General features: G+C 40.3%; 1 protein-coding gene across 4 annotated transcripts in view; it reads left to right on the forward strand.

Moving 5' to 3' along the window:
• dcc (DCC netrin 1 receptor) overlaps nt 1-22,466 on the forward strand; it is a 706,325-nt gene that overhangs the window by 471,251 nt on the left and 212,608 nt on the right. For all 4 annotated transcript variants that reach the window (XM_061980597.1, XM_061980596.1, XM_061980599.1 and 1 more), the window contains one exon: nt 10,256-10,366. In XM_061980597.1, the coding sequence (XP_061836581.1) occupies nt 10,256-10,366 (111 nt within the window). The remainder of the gene's footprint in view (nt 1-10,255; nt 10,367-22,466) is intronic.

Genomic DNA, 22,466 nt, shown 5'->3' on the forward strand with positions numbered 1-22,466 from the left:
ACACAGAGTCAAGCAACATGATTGTTTTGGTTCAAAGGTACACTAGCGCTGGTGAGGAATGAATGGCATGGTTATACTGTTTATAAAAGCAACAGAGGGAGAGCTTTATCTATGCCACCACGGACAGCATGAATACAAATATCACATGACCAGAGGGGAAAACCAAGGAAGAGATGGAAAAATACAGATCTTAACGCATTTCACTGCCTCTAGCTTTTTTAAAACTTGAATTTGGGTTCACACTCAGTCTGTTTTTTTGTTGTGTCTGTCGTATAAATTGCATTTACATAAATTTACATCCACTGTATGTATATTTGTGTCTCGTTCAAATCGCCACCAGCTATTATTTCAATTTGAGCTGCGCAGGATTTGGAAGAAAATGATCTCCCTTTTCATTTTTTTTACTGATATTCTTTTCATTTCACTGTTCACTTAGGAATGTTTGTCCCAGTAGAAGGTGATCGTTATTATTAATAAGTCCTCAAAATCATACGCTTTCCATAACTAACTTTACATATCTTGAAGCGAACAGTATCCACTTCCAATGATGCAAGTATCATTCCTCTAATGTCCAACTGGAGATTAAAGAAAAACATTTCTGTTTTCTCTTCACAACTTTGTTTTAAAGTTTGTTTCATGTAAAAGAAGATTCAAGTTGGGCATTGATGAGAACCGGGTTTTACATTACGTTCCTCCTGCAACTGTCCACATTTAATCGTTGATTCTTATTTGTGATGCTTGGTCACAAGCTAAGAAAAATTAGCTGCCACATAGGCAGCTAACTGTACCGCCATACACTGTGCGTAGCCGCTCCCCTAAGTCAATAATCCTCCATTGCGGCAAATACATTTGATTTCTTATAAGTATTGGTGTTACGCTTGGGTTGCATTTTACTGCGCGGATCGTTCTCCCAATATGATTTATTCCTCATGAATCATACAGGATAATAAGTAGGGATGTCCGATAATGGCTTTTTGCCGATATCCGATATTCCGATATTGTCCAACTCTTTAATTACCGATACCGATATCAACCGATAATGCAGTCGTGTAATTAACACATTATTATGCCTAATTTGGACAACCAGGTATGGTGAAGATAAGGTACTTTTTAAAAATAATAATAAAATAAGATAAATAAATTAAAAACATTTTCTTGAATAAAAAAGAAAGTAAAACAATATAAAAACAGTTACATAGAAACTAGTAATTAATGAAAATTAGTAAAATTAACTGTTAAAGGTTAGTACTATTAGTGGACCAGCAGCACGCACAATCATGTGTGCTTACGGACTGTATCCCTTGCAGACTGTATTGATATATATATATATTGATATATAATGTAGGAACCAGAATATTAATAACACAAAGAAACAACCCTTTTGTGTGAATGACTGTGAATGGGGGAGGGAGGTTTTTTGGGTTAGTGCACTAATTGTAAGTGTATCTTGTGTTTTTTATGTTGATTCAATAAAACAATACAAAAAAAACAAAAAACGATACCGATAATAAAAAAAAACGATAATTTCCGATATTACATTTTAACGCATTTATCGGCCGATAATATCGGCAGGCCGATATTATCGGACATCCCTAATAATAAGTAAACAGAAAAGTGTGCCGAATGCACGGGAAGCTATGGCAAAGGTAACGGAAAAGCTTGGCATAGAAAACACGAGCAAAGAAGCAAGGACTCGTCAAACAAGACAGTGTGTGGCGAAAAACAGGAAAAAGTAGCTCTCTGATTAGTGCCCAGGAGTAGGTGAGCGTCCCGTACACTAATTAGAGGCAGGTGAAATTAATCAGCACCCATGATAACCAAAACACAAACCCAGGGGTGCTGAAAACAGTACTGAGGTAGTCAAAATAACAGAACAAAACATGATCCGGGCAACGGATCATAACAACTGTAGGTCTTTAAGACATGCTCCACACAGAGGAAGAACAAGCAGGAGCAGGCAAGCTAATCACTAAGACGCTTAACTAGCTTGACACAAAATAAGAAATAAGTGCATAGTAAACTTTAAGAAGAAGTGTAGATCGAAGCATGCTAGAACAGGAAGTGAGCAGTTATTAACAGGATAATATCACAGCAACTGTTGGACTGCTCTGTTGTAGCTTAGTGACTACTGCCAGGGATCAGATGGATCGATCCATAAATCAATTGTGTTATACCAAGAGTAGTATCATTGTATGATCGGTACTCGAGGGATTAGATTGATATTTGTATTTTCCAAAAATATTTTTTGTTTGTTTTTACATCTTTGTTATTGTTTATAACCTCGTTGAATAATTCCATGCTTAAAGCAGGACTTGGAGAGTAAAAAACACAATTTTTAAATGAGAACAAATTCACTCATGGATGATCGAAATCGGAAACCTGATCTTAAATTCCGTATCTCTAAGACATAAACAGGATATGTGTTAAGGTGTTGTTTTGTGGTTTTCAAAAATAAAGTGAAACATTATTGAAAGTTTGGAAAGAAACTTCGTAACATTTATGTTCACATTCAAGGGGTCGATATCTACAATATGCTTGAAAATAGTCCTGTGAGAAATTCATAGTAAATTCAGAATTTTTTCATCGTTGGGAACTAAAATCGAAACGAAAAACCAGAACGAGAACCTGAATCGTCCAAATTCTACCTGAATTAATATATCCTTTTTATGTTAGTGTATTGTTTGAGTTGTACTCCAAGAAATTAGTCAGCACTTATGCTTCAGGAGATACAGTTTCGAATTTCCATTTAAACATTTCTATGTTAAGTTTGCAACCCGGGCTTGCATGGGTTTTCTACATAAAATGTGCCATGTACTGTATCTGTTCTTCTAGTTCAGGGGTTGGTAACCATTTTGCCCCGTCTTACACCTCAAACAGGGAATGACAGCCAATTATTTTTAGCTCGATGGCTAGCGTTGCTGGTTTTAACTCTCAATCGGTGGGGATATGGGTGGTTTGCAGGGCTGGACTGCGTGGGATAGCCACTGTTAATCGACTTTCAAATACTTTTCAGAAGATGCCATTTGCTCGTTTCGTAGACATTGCGGACATTAATGGACCATAAAACGTGTTGCATATAAATTCATTTATCGATAATAATAGTTGCTGACGTCACAGTTTATGTTTTTCCAGACGGAAACGAAGGTGCTCGAATTAGCGAGACTGGTGACCAGCAGCAACAGGGAGAGAAAAATGGCTATGTCTCCTAGACTCTCCTGGCAACAACACCAGGGGTGAAAACATGGAAACTATGGAAACTTTTTTCCCTAATCACGTCAAAGCAGACCTTGCTTTTCATGACAATATGTCTGTGATGAGGTAGCATTTAAAGCTGAGGCATGGCGGACATCCAAATGATGCGGTCTCAGATTCTCTTAAGATAGTTGGCTTGTTAAGTAGTTAGCTAACAACAGAAAGATGAAGTTGTATGAAAAAACATTTTTTAGCTTTTGGAGAAATTACATATGCTGTGGTTGTTTTTTTATTTTTTTCATTGCTGCTATTTTGACTGTCGTTTGTTTATATAAAAAAATATATATTTTTTAATAAAATAATAGACACAAGTTTAATAGGTATTATTTTTGTAACAGTCTTATGAGTAGCACAGTTACAGTTAGGTCTGTACGAAATACAGGTACTAACAAATTACTGTGGCACTTATGAATTGAAAAAAGGTACTATACTTTCTTTGAAAAATGCTGGTCCTTTTTTTTTTTCATTCGCATGCTGCCGTGCGGCGGTGACGTTGCTGAGCCAAGACACATGTTGAGTGTATCAGCGCGCACATACAGCGCATAAAAGCAGAAACAGAGAAGAATGGAAGAATGGCAAAAAAACGACAATTCTACTGACTAATAAAGAGGGTGCATGAAACGCAATATGGATGTATTTGGGCTTCAAAACTAACCATAAATTTGAAGCTTAAAAAGCGCTTCAAGCACGCTCTTTAAAACATGCCTTGCCAAAGCTGGCAATACTGTATTGCACTCAAACTTAGCTAAACATTTAAATAACAAGCATCCAGATCTGCACAATGAGTTTAAAGAGTAACAGGTGTAATAATATAGTTAACTAACTCCCCTGCTGTGCACATACAGTTTTGTAGACGTGCATACAGCTGGTTGGCTTGTTACCAATTATTAGCGCAGTCAAAACCTCCCACGTAGCTTGAACTAATGTACGAGAAAATCAAAATGACTGAATCTTATTCCACAATTTAATTTGTGTTTTATCTTTAACAATATATTGTACCTGCTACATGTCTTATTTGTGTAGTTTTAGCCACTATAGTATTGATTTTAGTATTTACTAATGATTGTATTTGTCTTAAAGCACAGACCCAAGAGTGGCAACTATAAATTATGAAGCATTTAATACAATGTCAATAAAGCTTTCTATTCTATTTTAACCTAATCCTAGATTACGGCAGGCTATTATATAATATTGGAAAAGTCTAAATTGTTTTATAAATGCAAGAAGAAAAGCCTTTTGAGTTTTATTTTAATCATCTAAAAGTGTTCTTTGAGTGCAGTACTATATCGTAATATTTTCAGTTAAAGTAAAGCCAATAATGAAATGTTTTGTGGTCCCCATTAAAGTATCAATATACATGTTGGTACTGGTACCAACATATTGGTATCGGGACAACCATGGTTACAGTATAAATAAAAAGTTCTGAATGAAGTCGTAACCTTTATTGTTAGTTATCACATGCCTAGAAATACAGATAAAATACAGCTACTGAATGTGCGTACGCGTCATAATCTGATTAGCCGACTAATTGTTAAAATAGGTGATGACTAGTCCATTATCAAAATGGTCGTTTGTTGCAGCATTATTGCACATATCATATCATATCAAGCTGCTGACCCGTCTCCGCTCGGGATGGTGTCCTGCTGGCCCCACTATGGACTGGACTCTTACTATTATGTTGGATCCACTATGGACTGGACTCTCAGAATATTATGTCAGACCCACTCGACATCCATTGCTTTCGGTCTCCCCTAGAGGAGGGGGGGGGGGGGGGGGTTACCCACATATGCGGTCCTCTCCAAGGTTTCTCATAGTCATTCACATCGACGTCCCACTGGGGTGAGTTTTTCCTTGCCCGTATGTGGGCTTTGTACCGAGGATGTCGTTGTGGCTTGTGCAGCCCTTTGAGACACTTGTGATTTAGGGCTATATAAATAAAGATTGATTGATTGATTGATTGATTGATTGAAGTAAAAAATGCAGTTTAGCTTAGGTCCAAGAAGTCAACTGTCTTTTGTGTATTGGTCACCACACACAGCCAGACACTCATACCACTCCCTTCCCCTTGCTTCCCTCACACTCCTTAGTCACCAGAACTCAGCATCGACACATTTACTGCCTTACAGAAATTCAGTAAAAATACAACTTTACAAAATTCCTCCACAGCAGTGTTAAAAACTTCTCCTCGCTCAGCAAAAGGAGCCACAACAAGAAGGCTGAAGCGTTGTGAATTACCGACCACTGCTCCAGGGCTTTGTTAGTTCTGCTGACGTTTATCTGCATTACGGCACGTTTGACCCTATCCTTCCTTAACCCTGTTCTTAAATCAAGTGAGCCACAGATACAATTAATTAAGGAGGTGGTGTTTAATCAAGAAATGTGGTCTAATGCTGCTGTTTGGTCCCCTGATCTTGAATCCATAAATCACATCATTTAAGGGTGACAATGCATTACTTGACATACCGTGCCGACCCACAGGAACCTCCATTCATGCTGTTTTACCATAAAACTATCATGTTCAGCAGATGTCCTTTACATAATGCTCTGTAGCTCTGACCTTGGTTTTCTTACATAATCTACAGGTGTACAGTACTACAGAAGCTAATATCTGACTTGGCCCTAAATCAATGAGTCCATTAAAATTCAGCTGAAAAGACATTATTTATTGATGTTCTGCACCTTAATTCCTCAAAGTGCACTGCTGTAATTCTCAGGTCATATAATGATGCCAGAAACACTGCACTGGTTTGAAGCCAAGATCAAGTCAAGCCAGAAGAACAATATAGAAGTAATAGTAAAGCAATAATAATAATAATAACTAAAAACGCACTAAAAGAGGGCAGATCGACGCCATGTCCTATCTCCCAAAAGTAAGAAGTCCTGAATCCAGAGGGCGATCCGGTGTTCTGTCGACGTGAGCTGTGTCCTTGAAAAAAGCTACCTTTTGCTATTCCTGTTTAAACAACGGTGACGAAAATGAAAAATGTAGGCTACCATTATTTGTGTCAATGTGAACTTCCTCACACTGTAAGTGCCTCCATGCTTACTGGTCAGAAGAAATAATGATGGAAATATAATTTAAAATAATTACTTGTAGTGATAGTGACAAAGTCTATATGAGGTAAGGCTACACAAAGTAGTTAGTTTTGGTTTTAATTTGTTTTGTGGAAAACTTTATACGTACCTCATTGGGTCACTCTTTTTGACAAAGCAACTCACTTTGACAGAACACCGGATCACCCCCAAAAGTGCCCTGAGATTGGTAGGTCGTGAGTTCAAACCCCGGCCGAGTCATACCAAAGACTACAAAAATGGGACCCATTACCTCCCTGCTTGGCATTCAGCATCAAGGGTTGGAATTGGGGGTTAAATCACCAAAATGATTCCCGAGCGCGGCCACCGCTGTTGCTCACTGCTTCCCTCAACTCTCAGTGGGTGGAACAAGGGGATGGGTCAAACGCACAGAGTAATTTCACCACACCTAGTGTGTGTGTGACTATCATTGGTAAACTTTAACTTTAACTTTATCCCATTTCTGACTTTTCCTGAACATGTACCGGTAATCAAAATGTGCAGATACTGTAACTTTTTGAGTTATCAAGCTGAATGAAAGAAACTGAGTGAAGCCTCTTGTCAGTCATCCACTCTCTATGTGAGTGGAGGTGGGACCGCTCCCATACACACACACACACACACACAGAAATAGCAGCACGTTATGTAAACATAAGGTTACGTAGTAGAAATTATTTGGATCAGCCCCAAAATGTAATCACTTAATCCTTTCCCATTTCCGACATTTCCTGAAAGGTTTAAATGAAAAGTTGCCTGTAACATTTTGAGCTTTCACAAAGATCACTCGATTCTGAATTGTGACTGATCCTTCGGCACATCCTTACTATATGTGTTCTTTAGTTTTTTCTCCTGGTTCTCATGTCGTCCCCCATAATTCTGAAACGTGCATGTTATTGTACCGTATTTTTCGGACTATAAGGCACACTTCAAATCCTTTCATTTTCTCAAAAGTCGACAGTGCGCCTTATAAACCGGTGCGCTTAATGTACGCAATAATTCTTGTTGTGCTTACCGACCTCAAAGCTATTTTATTTCGTACATGGTGTAATAAGTGTGACCAGTGTGGCAGTCACACATAAGAGATGTGTGTAGACTGCAAGATGAGGCCAGTAAACAACACCAAAACTTTAAATGTTCCATTGAGAATATAGAACATTACACACGGCGCTCAAAAATCTGTCAAAATGTTTTATCACGACTATGGTAAGCTATGAAGCCACACCGCTTGATGGATTATGGAAACATTACGGGTACTGTAGAGAGACGAATAGTGCTTCAACATACAAGTATTATTATGGTTCTGTATAACGACCGCAAAATGGCAACCATTAGCAGACATATTATTTGGCGTTTTGTCTTGCAATATTATGCAAAACCAAATTTTCTTACCTTCTGGTGCCTGCTGATTTGTTTTTGGGATCGGCATAAGTCCTGAAAATGTCCGCGCTTCCGCCATTGTAGTGCCTGCCAACAACATAGTCGATAAGCTTCTTCTTTTTCTTTATCTTCTTGTTATGGGGTATTCATTCCCCGCTGTTGCCATTTCTAATATAAAGTAGTGTTAGGTTCTAACAGGGGTCACCAACGCGGTGCCCGCGAGCACCAGGTAGCCCGTAAGGACCAGATGAGTAGCCCGCTGGCCTGTTCTAAAAATAGCTCAAATAGCAGCACTTACCAGTGAGCTGCCTCTATTTTTTAAATTTTATTTATTTACTAGCTAGCTGGTCTCGCTTTGCTCGACATTTTTAATTCTAAGAGAGACAAAACTCAAATAGAATTTGAAAATCCAAGAACATATTTTAAAGACTTGGTCTTCACTAACTGACAAAGAAACAGATAACAGATTTGGTGTCCAGTTCAAAGTGTGACATGATTTATTTAAAAATTTGAGAGTTGACTTTTGTATTTTACATGAGTTATTATTTGTACAAACATGGTGCAAAGTAATTCATGATTTGTTAAAAAATGTTAGTGGCTAGCGAGTTAAAATGGGATATTGTGATTTCACAAGACTGTCTTAGAAGTGATCATTTAAAAATGTTTAATTTGAAAAATGTGCACTTGGAGAAAATATAAAAATAAAGTGTTGCATATTGATATTTATCTGTTTCTATATATATGTGAGAAATCATTAAGATGATCAGTGTTTCCACAAAGATAAATATAATTAATTATTAATAATAACATAGAGTTAAAGGTAAATTGAGCAAATTGGCTATTTCTGGCAATTTATTTAAGTGTGTATCAAACTGGTAGCCCTTCGCATTAATCAGTACCCAAGAAGTAGCTCTTGGTTTCAAAAAGGTTGGTGACCCCTGTTCTAACATATATGTCAGTAGACTCACTATGAAAGTGCTAAAAACTACCTGTGTAGTGGGTTTACATAATTCACCCATGGAACTTTAGTTATTAGAGAGTTCCGGTCGGACTTGTTTTCACGGGACACATTTCCGGCGTTGTTATTGCACTATTGAGCCACGGATGAGGAGATGCTGCTCTGTTATTGATGTAAGTAAAGACCGAATGTCATTAAAACAGTTAGTTCCATCTTTTGACACTTCTTCTACTCCCGTTCTTGCACGCTACACCGGCACAACAAAGATGACGGGTAGAAGTGGTGCCAAGTAAATAAGACTGTCCACAAAACGGCGCATCCTGAAGCGACGGTCAGGAAGCAACTTGAAGATGGTCTGTAAAACATAATCTATGCAACATTTTGACCAAAAACTCACCATTACATGTTATGTAGACCACAAGGGAGTGTTTTAAATTCAGAAAGAAAATCATAATGTGACCCCTTAAATGCACCTTATAATCCGGTGCGCCTTTTGTTTGAAAATAGACCTGAATAGACCCGCTCATCGGCAATGCGCCTTATAATCCGGTGCGCCTTATGGCATACTTGCCAACCCTCCCGGATTTTCCGGGAGACTCCCGAAATTCAGCGCCTCTCCCAAAAACCTCCCGGGACAAATTTTCTCCCGAAATTCAGGCGGACTCAGGTCCTCCACAATATAAAAAAGCGTACCTGCCCAATCACGTTATAACTATAGAATGAAGGAGGGCGAGTTCTTGGTTTCTTATGTGGGTTTATTGTTAGGCAGTTTCATTAACGTCCTCCCAGCGTGGCAACAACACACAACAACAGCAGTCACTTTTTTCTATACCGTAAAGCAGTTCGACTGCCGTAAACAGCAATGTTGTGACACTCTTAAACAGGACAATACTGCCATCTAGTGCATTTGATGAAAGCACTTTTGTGCGTGCCACACAGCAATGCTTCATCAGAGAGGGTGTTCAGCATGGTTCGAAAAATAGTGACAGAGAATAGAACAAGGATGGACAATTCAACCCTTAACTCAACAATGAGTAGATGAGTGTTATGTGTGTGTATATGTGTAAATAAATGAACACTGAAATTCAAGTATTTATTTAATATATATATATATATATATATATATATATATATATAATAAAATAAATATATATATGTATATATATATATAGCTCGAATTCACTGAACGTCAAGTATTTATTATATATATATATATATATATATATATATATATATATATATATATATATATATATATATATATATATATATATATGAAATACCTGACTTGGTGAATTCTAGCTGTAAATATACTCCTCCCTTTTTAGCCACGCCCCCAACCACGCCTCCGTCCCACCCCGACCACGCCCACCCCCACCCCCCTCCCCCACCTCCCGAAATCGGAGGTCTCAAGGTTGGCAAGTATGCCTTATGGTCCGAAAAATACGGTAGGTTAAATAGACCCAGTCTGAATTGTCAGTCGGTATGAATTGTTGTTTCTTGGATAGGTTCAAGCTCCCCCATGACCTGAACATGTTAGCTGTGTAGAAAATGAATGATTAATATTATACTTTCATGTACTTGTTTTCTTTCCAGGTCTTGAAAAGGGCAGTCAGTACAGTTTTCAGGTATCAGCCATGACCACCAACGGAACAGGTCCAGCCAGCGACTGGTATACCGCTGAGACACCCGAGAATGATCTAGATGGTGAGAAATCAGAGCCTTGTTTGTGTGTGTTTGTGTGTGTGTGTACACATGTTTGTGTGAGTGCATTGATCTGTGAAACTAAATGTAAACACCTCCGCTACCCAGCAGGCTCATAAATATTTAGCAGTTTAAAGGCCAAGACATGTGGAAGGAGGTTTTATGTCAGGAAGCAGGGAGATGAAAAAAGCTAGGAAAAAACAACTAATGAGTCAAATAAATGATGCATGCAGAGATCCTGCTAGATGCTTTTTAGAAGCAATGCAACTAACATGTTTTTTTAAGGAAGTGTTGAAGTATTATTTGACATGGGAAAACTACTAGATTAAATCGGCAAAATAGTTTATTGATAAGATACCATATCTATACAAAGAGATGTATTTATTTAATATTAGGCAGCATGGGTGTTGTTATAAGTCCAGAAAAATAAATTCAACTCCAACACTAAGAAGTGTGCTGAGGGGAAAAAAACAATGGTAAGTGTATTTACACGGAAAAACAGAAGCAATAATCTCGTTTCAATGGATTATCACTCAATAAAGTGAAAGAGAGCATCTTTCCCCTAAAGACCCTTAGAAGGCTAATCTGATCAAATCCGGTGCTGATTTTTAACACAAAGTGACAGAGTTTATTGGTGCTTAATGCTCAGCTTTAACTGTGTTAGCCACAGCTGCCCAGGTTTTCGAAAACCCCAACAAAACCTTTTTTGTTGATTTAGCATTGCATTTTAAAATAAGCAGTTGTGTGTAAAATGATTTGACTTCTCTAAACAGGGTATGCTTAAAAGTCCATCCATCCATCTTCTTCCGCTTATACGAGGTCGGGTCGCGGGGGCAGCAGCCTAAGCAAAGAAGCCCAGAGATCCCTCTCCCCAGCCACTTTTTTCAGCTTCTCCTGGGGCATCCCAAGGCGTCCCAAGGCAAGTGGGGAGATAAAGTCCCACTGCTTAAATGTATTGCCAAAAAATCATGTAAATGTATGTGCAAAATTAATTAGTAATGTACAAAATCAGGGTTTTCCACCAAATTTAAAGGTGTGCATGCGTTAGCCATAATGACATATTTTGTTTTTTAAAGAAAATGCTAAAAAAACTAAACACAAAACTTTGTGTCAGCTTTGTGTTATAAGTGACAATGTGTATTATTATTGGACTGGAAATGCAGGTTTTTCGCATTACATAGTAATTTTGCTAATTTTTCTTACAGTTTGATTTCATCACCACACTATTCTGCGAGCAGTAAAACTCGAACTCTGGGCCACAAATCGCAGCAGTGCCACACTTTGGACACAGCTGCTCTATATTCTATGTCAAATATGTTTTATTCATCATATTACCTTATTTTATTATTATTCACCCGAATATAAGTAATATAAGCATATACTTTTGGTATTTTGCCCCAAAACAGTCTAAAAATAAGTATTTGATCATCTGCTCATTTTGTAAGTTTTACCCTTACATTGCAATGAACAATTCAGAATGTATGGAAGGTTTATTTTTACAGAGAGATACGATATAAAAACATTGAAAACATGTTTTAAAATAATTTCTGTTTAGGTGAACCAAGTATTTGATCCTCTTATCAATCAGCAGTCATTGAGACCCCACAGAGTGGTTTTGTGTTCATGAAACAAACAAATGATGTATGTCCCTTTAAAAAAGTGCTGTTGATCTCAGCTCATTATGTGTATAGAATACACCTGTCACACAAACACACTCTTCAGTCAAACGTCTACGCCACCACAGGCAAGAACAAAGAACTGTCAAAGAACCTTAGGGTTGTCCCTAGTCTTATGCAGGTTTACACTCTTGTGAGTGTAAACCTGCATGGACAACAAGTTTGGCAATCAAGACCTGAATGAGTCACAAGACAACAAGGAGAAAACATTCTATATTGTTTTTATAGTATTGTACTATAATTACCATTTTTAGAACATAACTTTCAGTGTGTACCATACCTTCCACCCAAGTGTAGCGACCCATGAGGGACAAGCGGTAGAAATTGACGGATGGATGAATGAATGATGGAACTTTCAGTCAGGTGCAATGATTTTCCAAATACATTAAGAGACACTCATTTCCCGCACACCATTGGCAAAATCTTCTCCAACCTGTAATGGTTTGTCATGTGTGCAAAATCCAGTGCACAAATGTACCATTTTTTCTGGACTACATAGAAGCGTGATGAAGACAACAAACCTATTTTTAAGTAAATAAATGATGAAATGATAAATGGGTTATACTTGTATAGCGCTTTTCTACCTTCAAGGTACTCAAAGCGCTTTGACACTATTTCCACATTCACCCATTCACACACACATTCACACACTGATGGCGGGAGCTGCCATGCAAGGCCCTAACCACAACCCATCAGGAGCAAGGGTGAAGTGTCTTGCCCAAGGACACAACGGACGTGACGAAGTTGGTAGAAGGTGGGGATTGAACCAAGAACCCTCAGGTTGCTGGCACGGCCACTCTCCCAACTGCGCCACGTCGTCCGCATTTTTAAGCACGGTCAAGGTGCACTCTAGGAGGCCCTTGGAAGCCCTCTTTCTGCTTCTTTTGATGAAGATATTTGTGTGGTGCTCACCCTCTTCTGAGCAGCTTTCACCACCTTCTGCAGTGCCTTCCTATCTTCAGCTGTGCAGCTGCTGTGCCACACCATTATGCTAATACTGAGGGTGCTCTCCACCACACTTCTGTAGAAGCTCCTAAGGATGGAGCTCCTTAGTCCAGCACACTGCAGCTTCCTGAAGATATAGAGACACTGTTGTGGCTCCAGGTGAGGTCCCTGGATAGATGAACCTCAAGATACCTGACGCTAAAGACCATTTCTACAGCTGCTCCTCTGATCTGCAGGGGGAAATGGGGGTGTCTGACCTTCTTAAAATCCACCACTATTTCCTTGGTCTTTGTGCAGAGAATTTTAAATGTTAAATGTTAAATGTTGTACATAACAATGCTATAAATGTCATGTACAAAACATGCACAGAGAAGTTGACAATGTGCATTTTGCGTAAAGTATAAAGAGATGCATGTGCAACTTAACATGTGCAAAATTACAGTATGGCTCAGGTATATGATGACGATATAGTGAGAGTATATGTCCTGTTAGTTATTTAGGAGTCTGATTGCAGAGTGAAAGAAATAGTTTTGTTTAGTTCCTGCTTTTCACACTTCTGTACCTCCGGTACCTGAGAGGAGCAGCGTGTACAGTTTGTGCTTAGGGTGGGTAGTGTCCTTGAGAATGGAGGCAGCTAAATTCTCTGCAGAGAGTGCAGTGGTGTCTCTGTGATTATTTCAGCAGTCTTCACCACTGTCTGCAATCGTTTGTGGTCTGCTGCAGTAGCTATGTGCACATAGACACATTTAATTGGATTAAAAGCCTAACTGGAATAAAAATGTTTCATGTAAACACGCCATTTGGAATATTCTGACCCGATCACACACATTCAGATCAAAATTTCATTCAGATCAAGACGGGCGGTTTATGCCAATAGTCATTTGGATTGTAGCGCATTGAAAACACATCTTCCGAAATTCGGGTTTGAATTATCCTTACTGCGCATGCTGCTGTCTCCCCCCATTCAACATGTACAGAAGTAGCATTATATACCGTTGAATTTGTTGTTTTAAAGTGAGACTAGCAGAAACAAAAGTATGGTCTGGAGTGTCATGTGTCGATATAACAATAAATGATAATGAGCTGTTTTATTCACGACATTACAGCTATCAATCAATCAATTCCTTTATTGTCATTGTCACAACAACACTTAAGTCATACATGTCAACGAGATTTTGTTTGAGCTTTGTCCAGCGGCATAGAAACTGCATTGATTTGCCGGTTGACAATAGTTTACATTTTAGCATTGTCAGGAAGATCGCGATAAGAGGGACGTGGGGGAGGGAACAGTCAGATGTCTGATGGCTGTTATGTTGATGTTGCAGCAATGCATTGTCCAGAGCACAATAAATGAGGTAGTGAAGAGTGAGGTAATAAGATGGTCCAGGGCAGCAAAGGGGCAGGCTGTTCATTTAGCAGTCTCACAGCCTGGGGATACAGACTGTGAGACATTCTGGTGGTCCTGGCGCGAATCGATCTACACCTCCTTCCAGAAGGTAGCAGGTTGAAGAGGCCATGTGCTGGTTGGTATCTGTCCTTCAGGATGTTGTGAACTCGCTTTAGGCAGCGAGTTGTGTACATGGCACTCATCTCTGGGAGTATCGTCCTTGTTATTTTCCCCGCCGCTTTAACCACTCGCTGGAGGGCCTGTTGGTTCGCTTTAGTGCAGCTAGCAAACCACACTAAAAATCCATAAGTGAGGACACTGCTGATGGCACAGTTGTAAAAGTTTACCATTGATTTCTGTGGAATGTTTGCGCATTTTAGTTTCCTCAAAAAAAGACATTGTTGGGCCTTTCCGACTGTAGAAGCAGTGTTAATGTCCCAGCATAGAGCTTCTGTTATGTTCACCCATAAGAATTTGAAATGCTTGCTACTCCAAGTGCTAACTGCTAGCCTCAAACACATATACAGAACACAGTTTGTCTATGTCTAAGTCTAAGTCTAAGAATGTCTTAACATCGAGACGTGCCGCAGTTGTACATATTCTCAACATAAAAAACACAGATCAGCTCCATTTCAAAAGAGAGGTAGAACAAAAGTAGTGAACAGAAGGAAATAAAAAAAAAAAAAAAAAAAACGTAATAATGTTGGACAAGCAGAAATGCACAAATCCATGTCTTTTTACAGCACCTGCAGTAAGCAAACTTGTCCAAAAGATGGCACCTTAGCACAAATAAAACCACACCTTTCCGTTTATGTCAGGTTCTGTGCATGTCCAAGTAAAGTATTCCGGTTTAAGGTGTGATGCATGAGAACGCAGGTCATAATCAGATTTTACACAGCAGCATTGTAATCTGAATGATGATTAGATTAAATAAATATTGTCCACATACATGTGGCTAGTGATGCTGCCATACCAGAGGGTGATACAGCTGGTCAGGATGCTCTCCACAATGCAGCTGTAAAAAATGCAGAGGATTTTTTGTGCCATCCCGAACTTCCTCAACCTCCTATGAAAGTATAGCCATTGTCGGGCCTTCTTGACCAGTTGTGTGGTGTTGAATGTCCAAGTGAGGTCCTCACTAGCTGTGTTTCCCAAGCAGTATTTTGCAAAATAAAAGCAATACTTCTAAAATTTTGACAAAGTACATTTGTGACTTGTGGGTCTTTTCATTCACGGGTGTTTTGCGTCATGAGTCGTAATTGTCTTAAAATCTTGTCCCAAGAGACTCCACTTTGAGGAAGATGGCCGCTTTGTGATTCCATGGTTTTGTAGCTGTGATTACAATTGCAGCCCCTGCAGTTGCCGTGATTGTCAACAGAAGGCGAAAGCATCGAGTAATCTCTCAATGCAACGTCCTAACGTATGGCAGCAGCCACGAAATAAGAGATTTTTAGGAGAGAATTGTGCACGAGGAATTCACAAACACGTCATGTCCAGTGGTTAGATGCCCTGTAAAAAAAAGTGTCTGCATCATGCTTTTGCAATACACTTCAATATCGAAACGTCTGAAAACCACCTCATGGGAGCCTAAAATAGTTTTAGTGATATTTGGGAGGTTTTTCGGAATATGGGTGTTTCCATTTTCAGTTTCTTATTGCGATATTTAGGTTCTGCGCATTTCTAGGAGTATTGGAAATGGCGCTACTGATGTGCACGCCCAGGTATTTGAAGTTGTTCACCGCCTCCACTTCAAGCTCCCGGACGTGTAGTGGTCCTGTCGTTCTCCTGTCCTTTTTCAAGTCCGCTATCATCTCCTTTGTCTTGTCTGTGTTGAGTGTCAGATTGTTGTCGTCACACCATGAAACCAGACGGGCCACCTCCCTCCTGTAGGCCGTTTAGCCCCGCCAGTGATATTTCCTTTAACTGCCATGTTATCCACAAACTTTAGGATGATGAGGCGACACAGTCGTGGGTGAACAGGGTGTATAGGATTTGGCTGAGGACGCATCCATGTTGGGGTACTAGTGTTTGTGATGATGCTGGCTGAAGTTCTGTCACCGATCCTGAAAGACTGAGGCCTGCCGGTCAGGAAGTCTAGGAGTCTGTCCATGGATGTTGTCCTGACCTGCTTCCTTTCGGTGGTTGATCTTCGTCAGTACTTTGTGTACTTGGGCTGACATGATGGTTGGTGGGTGGAAGAGGAAGGCAAGGGGAGAATTGTGTTTGAGAATGTGTGTGCTTCTTTTCTCTGTTGTGACTGAGGGTCTTGAAGCAGGTGTTGAGGTCATCCGGTAGGCTCTCCGTGGAGCTGATAGTGCTGGTAGGGGTTCTGTAGTCTGCGATGTGTTGCAGGCCTTGCCACATCTGCCCAGAATCAGTGGTGGAGTAGAGGCTGTCTAGCTTCTCTCTGTATTCCCTCTTGGCCGTTTTCCTCATTTTATACTTTGCAGCCTTGTATTCCATTTTACTGCCAGATTTTAAATGCAAGTTAGTGAGCATGCAGCATGTGGCAAACCTGACTGTTTATCCACGACTTCTGATTGGATAACTTTTCAACTTGTATAATAATAATAATAATAATACATTTTATTTGGTATAGCGCTTTTCAGGGTACTCAAAGACGCTTTACAGGATAAAGATTAAAATATAAAACAGTTCAAAGTAATAATACATAATACAGGAAATATAAAAGCAGTACATAGTAAAAAACATAATAACACTGGACATTACAAGACGGGACATTACAAGACCCAGAACACTAATCACATGTTAAAAGCAGATCTGAAGAGGTGTATTTTGAGAAGGCTTTTGAAGGTAGGAAGGTCTGAGCAGTCAGGGATGGGGTTGGGGAGATAGTTCCAGAGGGTGGGAGCAGCGATGGAGAAGGCTCTATCACCCCAGGTCTTGAGCTTGGTTCTTAGTGGTGGGGAGAGGAGGTTGGCGTCGGAGGAGCGGAGGCTGCGTGAACGGGTAGGTGGTGAAGCAGGTTGGTGAGGTAGCAGGGGGCCTGGTTGTTGAGCACTTTGTGGGTGAGGAAGAGGATTTTAAAGTGGATCCGGTGAAGAACGGGGAGCCAGTGGAGTGTCTGAAGGACTGGGGTGATGTGCTCACGGGAGCGGGTGTGGGTGAGCAGGCGGGCGGCAGAGTTTTGAATGTATTGGAGTTTATTGAGGATTTTAGAAGATGAGCTGTAGAGGATGCTGTTGCAGTAATCGAGTCTGGAGGTGATGAAGGCATGGATCAGGGTTTCTGCGGCAGAGAAGGAGAGGGATGGACGGAGACGGGCAATATTTATGAGGTGGAAGAAAGCAGTTCTTGTAATGTGGTTGACGTGGTGTTCAAAAGAGAGGTTATTGTCCAGAATGACTCCAAGGTTGCAGATGTGAGTGGATGGGGACAGAATGGAGTTGTCGACAGAGAGGTGGAAGTTGTGAACAGTTTTGGTGAGGGGATTCGGGGCCGATGATGAGCATGTCATGTCATGGTGGGCAAGATGTTGTTGGTACACATGTTAATGTACCCAGTCACATACTCAGTATAGTCCCGTATCCTGACAGAGGAGTCCTCCTGAGAGGCTGCAGCTTTAAACACGCCCCAGTCCATCCGTGCAAGAGTCCTGAAGGAGGCTCTCAGTTCCTTGGGTCCAGAGTTGACAGGATTTGTATGTTTCAGTCATTGTCTGTAGGCTGGATACAGGAACATAATGATGTGGTCTGAGTATCAGAAGTGGGGGCGGGGTGCAACCCTGTATGCAGAGCATATGTTGCTGTAAACATTCTGTGTGATTTGTTTTTTTTCTTGTGGGGAATTTTTACAAGTTGAATGAATGAATGAATGAAATAAGTGTATTTCGGTCATATAATCAACCATCAACCATTTTGTGTGACCAGTTTAACAGTACAGATTAGACATACTTAACAATCATACACATTTACACACGAAAAGAAAAGAAAAGAAAAAGAATGACCGAAAAAAGGAATAGGCTGAAGCCAAAGCTTATATTTGCCTATCCTATACCTTCACTGAAAATTAGATTGCCTGTAACATCAACGTTCAAAAAAATCAATGGGATGAAAGTAATGGTTGCTATATTTTATCATTTTCAATTATTTCACCTTTCAAGGTTTTCTTAAACTTTAACAAAGAACTACATGTCTTCAGCTCATCACTGAGCTTGTTCCACCATTTAACTCCTAAAAATGAAATACATGTGTATTTTATATTCATTCTTACTTTACCTATTTCGAAAATCAATATCCCCGTAAATTATAGTTTTCTCCTCTTAATTGAAATAACCTAAGAATACAAGCTCGAAGGCTGTTGTTCTTTACTCGAAACGTAATTTCCATTAATTTTAAAAACACAATTGTGGTAGTCTCATGCCGTTTCGTGGGTTTTCAGGACCATTTAGGAAGGACAGGTTGCGGGCAAGCAGGTTTAGACTTCTTTATTTTTCAATAATACCAGTCTTTTTCGTGCTTTTCAGCACTTGCACCTGCTTCTCGCTCCGCCGCCTGCTTTTCAGCCGCGTACGTCCTTGCCTCCCTCTGGCTCTCCGGCGCGCTCGCTTCGGATCCGCCTCTCGTTGGGTCTGTCTCCTTCTTCCTGCATGCGTCTCAGGCTCTCCACCGCCTTCTCTCTCGTCGCTCTCGGACGCTGTTCTTTTAACTGATGCGAGGGGATTAGCTGATTGTGACCAGGTGCGCGATCCCCGCACCTGGTCACAATTGCGGTGTCGCTCTCGGCGCACACAATCTCGCCGCTTGCTTGCCGTCGACGCCTCCTCGCCGCCATCTTGGAGCGGGCCTCGTCGGTCCGCCGGCCCCGCCTCCCCACAACAATATCTAAAAATTTTAACACTTTAGAATTTATAAATAATGGATTGGTATGTTCATAGTTGCACACTTTGTGTATTATTCTAATCACCCTTTTTTGAATTATTTCTTATTATTTCAACACAATATGTTAAATATGGAAAAATAAAAGAATAATATAACATATGCAGACATTTCTTATTCAGCATGTGTTTTACTTTATAAAGAATAGCAACGGATTTGGATATTTTTCCATTTATATATTCAATATGTGGTTTCCAACAGAATTTATGATCAATTATTATTCCCATGAATTTAGTTTCATATAATCTATCAATTTCCATTAGATTTAATTTTAATTTTGCTTCACAATTTGTCCTTGCACCACTAAACACCATAAATTTAGTTTTCTTATAATTTAATGATAACTTATTAATATCAAACCATTTTTTTAGCTGAATCAACTCAACCTCTATTATCCTCAACACTTACTTCAACTGTTCTCCTGAACAATATACATTTGCATCATCTGCAAACATAATACATTTCAATTTACTAGATACTGAACAAATATAATTTGAATAAAGTATAAATAACTTAGGTCCCAATACCGAGCCTTGTGGAACCCCACAAGTTACTCTTCTTGGCTGTGATTTAGTCTTATTAATTTCCACATATTGAGATCTATTACTTACTACTACCATGAGTCTCTGCAGCCGCAGCCGAGCAGGGCGCCGCCATCTTGAGTACTTAAAGGCCTACTGAAACCCATTGCAACACATGCCAATACGGCCGGGTTAGCTTACTAAAGTGCAATTTTAAATTCCGCGTGAAATATCCTGCTGAAAATGTCTCGGTATGATGACGTCAGTGCGTGACGTCACGGATTGTAGAGGACATTTTGGGACAGCATGGTGGCCAGCTATTAAGTCGTCTGATTTCATCGCAAAATTCCACAGTATTCTGCATATTAAATATAAGCCTGGTTGTGTTGTGGCTAATAGAGTATATATATGTCTTGTGTTTATTTACTGTTTTAGTTATTCCCAGCTAAATATTAGGTCTCACCCGCCTCTCACAGCATCTGAATCGCTCCCACTGCCCTCTAGTCCTTCACTCTCACTTTCCTCATCCACGAATCTTTAATCCTCGCTCAAATTAATGGGGAAATTGTCGCTTTCTCGGTCCGAATCGCTCTCGCTGCTGGTGGCCATGATTGTAAACAATGTGCAGCTGTGAGGAGCTCCACAACCTGTGACGTCACGCTACTCGTCTGCTACTTCCGGTACAGGCAAGGCTTTTTTATCAGCGACCAAAAGTTGTGAACTTTATGGTCGATGTTCTCTACTAAATCCTTTCAGCAAAAATATGGCAATATCGCGAAATGATCAAGTATGACACATAGAATGGACCTGCTATCCCCGTTTAAATAAGAAAATCGCATTTCAGTAGGCCTCTAAATAACTACTTAACCACTGTTGTGAAACACCTCTTATGCCATAGTTTTCCATTTTTTCTTTTATCCAAGTTGATACTATTTAGGGAAGTTGCACTGGTTAAAGTCGCCAGCGGCACAAAGGCGTCAGGATGAGCTGTCTCTGATGTGCTGATGGTGTCGTGGAGTTTGTCGAGAGCTATAGTGGCTGGAGGATGTAAACAGCGGCCAAAAACACAGCAGTAAATTCCCTCAGTAGACAGTGGGACTGGCATTTCAGCAGTAAAAACTCCCCGTCAGGCGAGCAGTGTTCATCAACAGTCTGTATGTCTCTACACCACAAGTTGTTACAAGAAACACACACCTCCTCCTTTGGTCTTACCAGAGGCTGCAGTCCAGTCTCTGTGTGCAAAGTGAGTCTGGAGCTGAACGGCTTAATCTGAGGCGTTGTCTGAAAGCCAGGTTTCAGTAAAAATTCAGTGGCAGCATTGCCTTGTTTCCCTCTGTGTTGTGATCCTCGCTCTTAGCTCGTCCAGTTTGTTTTCCAAGGACTGCACGTTAGCTAGCAGGAGGCTGGGTAGCGTGTGGTCGCCTGGAGCGAGCTTTTAGCCTAGCATGTGGCCCTCTCTGGTTGCCTCGCCTACATCCCCGTCTCCGGTGCGCAATCATAGATTGATGCTCCATGGCCTTCCTGTTGGTGCTGGTGGTGATTGCGGGAGCGAACAATATGTTGCAGCTTTGGTGTTATAAAATCAGTACATCCTGGATAAATGTGTGTGCTGGCGATCTTCAGCTATGCCACTCTTTTGTATGTTAGCAGTGCACAAATGTGCACTGTGAAGACAAATAAGAAAAAGCAAGGAAGAAAAAGAAGAAAAAGCGCAGCAAACAAACATCTACCACGGTGGGCGCCTTGTTGTAATTTTTCATTGGTCGGTAGTGTGAAGAGGAGGACTCTCAGCTTATATCCCTGGGGTGAGCACGTCCTGAGGGTCATGGAAGAGGTGACAGTGTTGTTGATTCTGACAGTATTTATAAGATAATCAAGTATAATACTAATTGATTATATCTGATACAGTGCCTTTCTTGGGCAGCACGGTGGGGCAGGGGTTAGTGTATGTGCCTCACAATACGAAGGTCCTGTGTAGTCCTGAGTTCAATCCCGCTCGGGATCTTTCTGTGTGGAGTTTGCATGTTCTCCCCGTGACTGTGTGGGTTCCCTCCGGGTACTCCGGCTTCCTCCCACCTCCAAAGACATGCACCTGGGGATAGGTTGATTGGCAACACTAAATTGGCCCTAGTGTGTGAATGTGAGTGTGAATGTTGTCTGGTGGCGACTTGTCCAGGGTGTACCCCGCCTTCCGCCCGAATGCAGCTGAGATAGACTGCAGCACCCCCGCGACCCCGAACGGGACAAGTGGTTGAAAATGGATGGATGGATGGATGGATAGCGCCTTTCTTAACACTCAGTACGCTTTACAATGAAAACCATCATTCTCGCCACATTCTCAACTGTATGGTAGTAAACTACATGTAGATCAGGGGTGTCAAAATAATTTTAGATCGGGGGCCACATGAATAAAAATCTACTCTCAAGTGGGCCGGACTGGTACAATCATGGCACGAAAACTTAAAAATAAAGACAACTTCAGATTGTTTTCTTTGTTGAAAAATAGAACAAGCACCTTCTGAAAATGTACAAATCATAATGTTGTTGGGGGTTTTTTACACTTACATGTTACGGTTGATAGTATTCTATCTTTATTTGTCGTTATTTATATTTTCTAAATAAACTATGTGATAATGTTCATCAGTCAACTCATTGGTGTTAATTTTCAATCAAGAT

Source organism: Nerophis lumbriciformis, linkage group LG20 (genome assembly GCF_033978685.3).
Source record: "Nerophis lumbriciformis linkage group LG20, RoL_Nlum_v2.1, whole genome shotgun sequence".
Taxonomy (NCBI): domain Eukaryota; kingdom Metazoa; phylum Chordata; class Actinopteri; order Syngnathiformes; family Syngnathidae; genus Nerophis; species Nerophis lumbriciformis.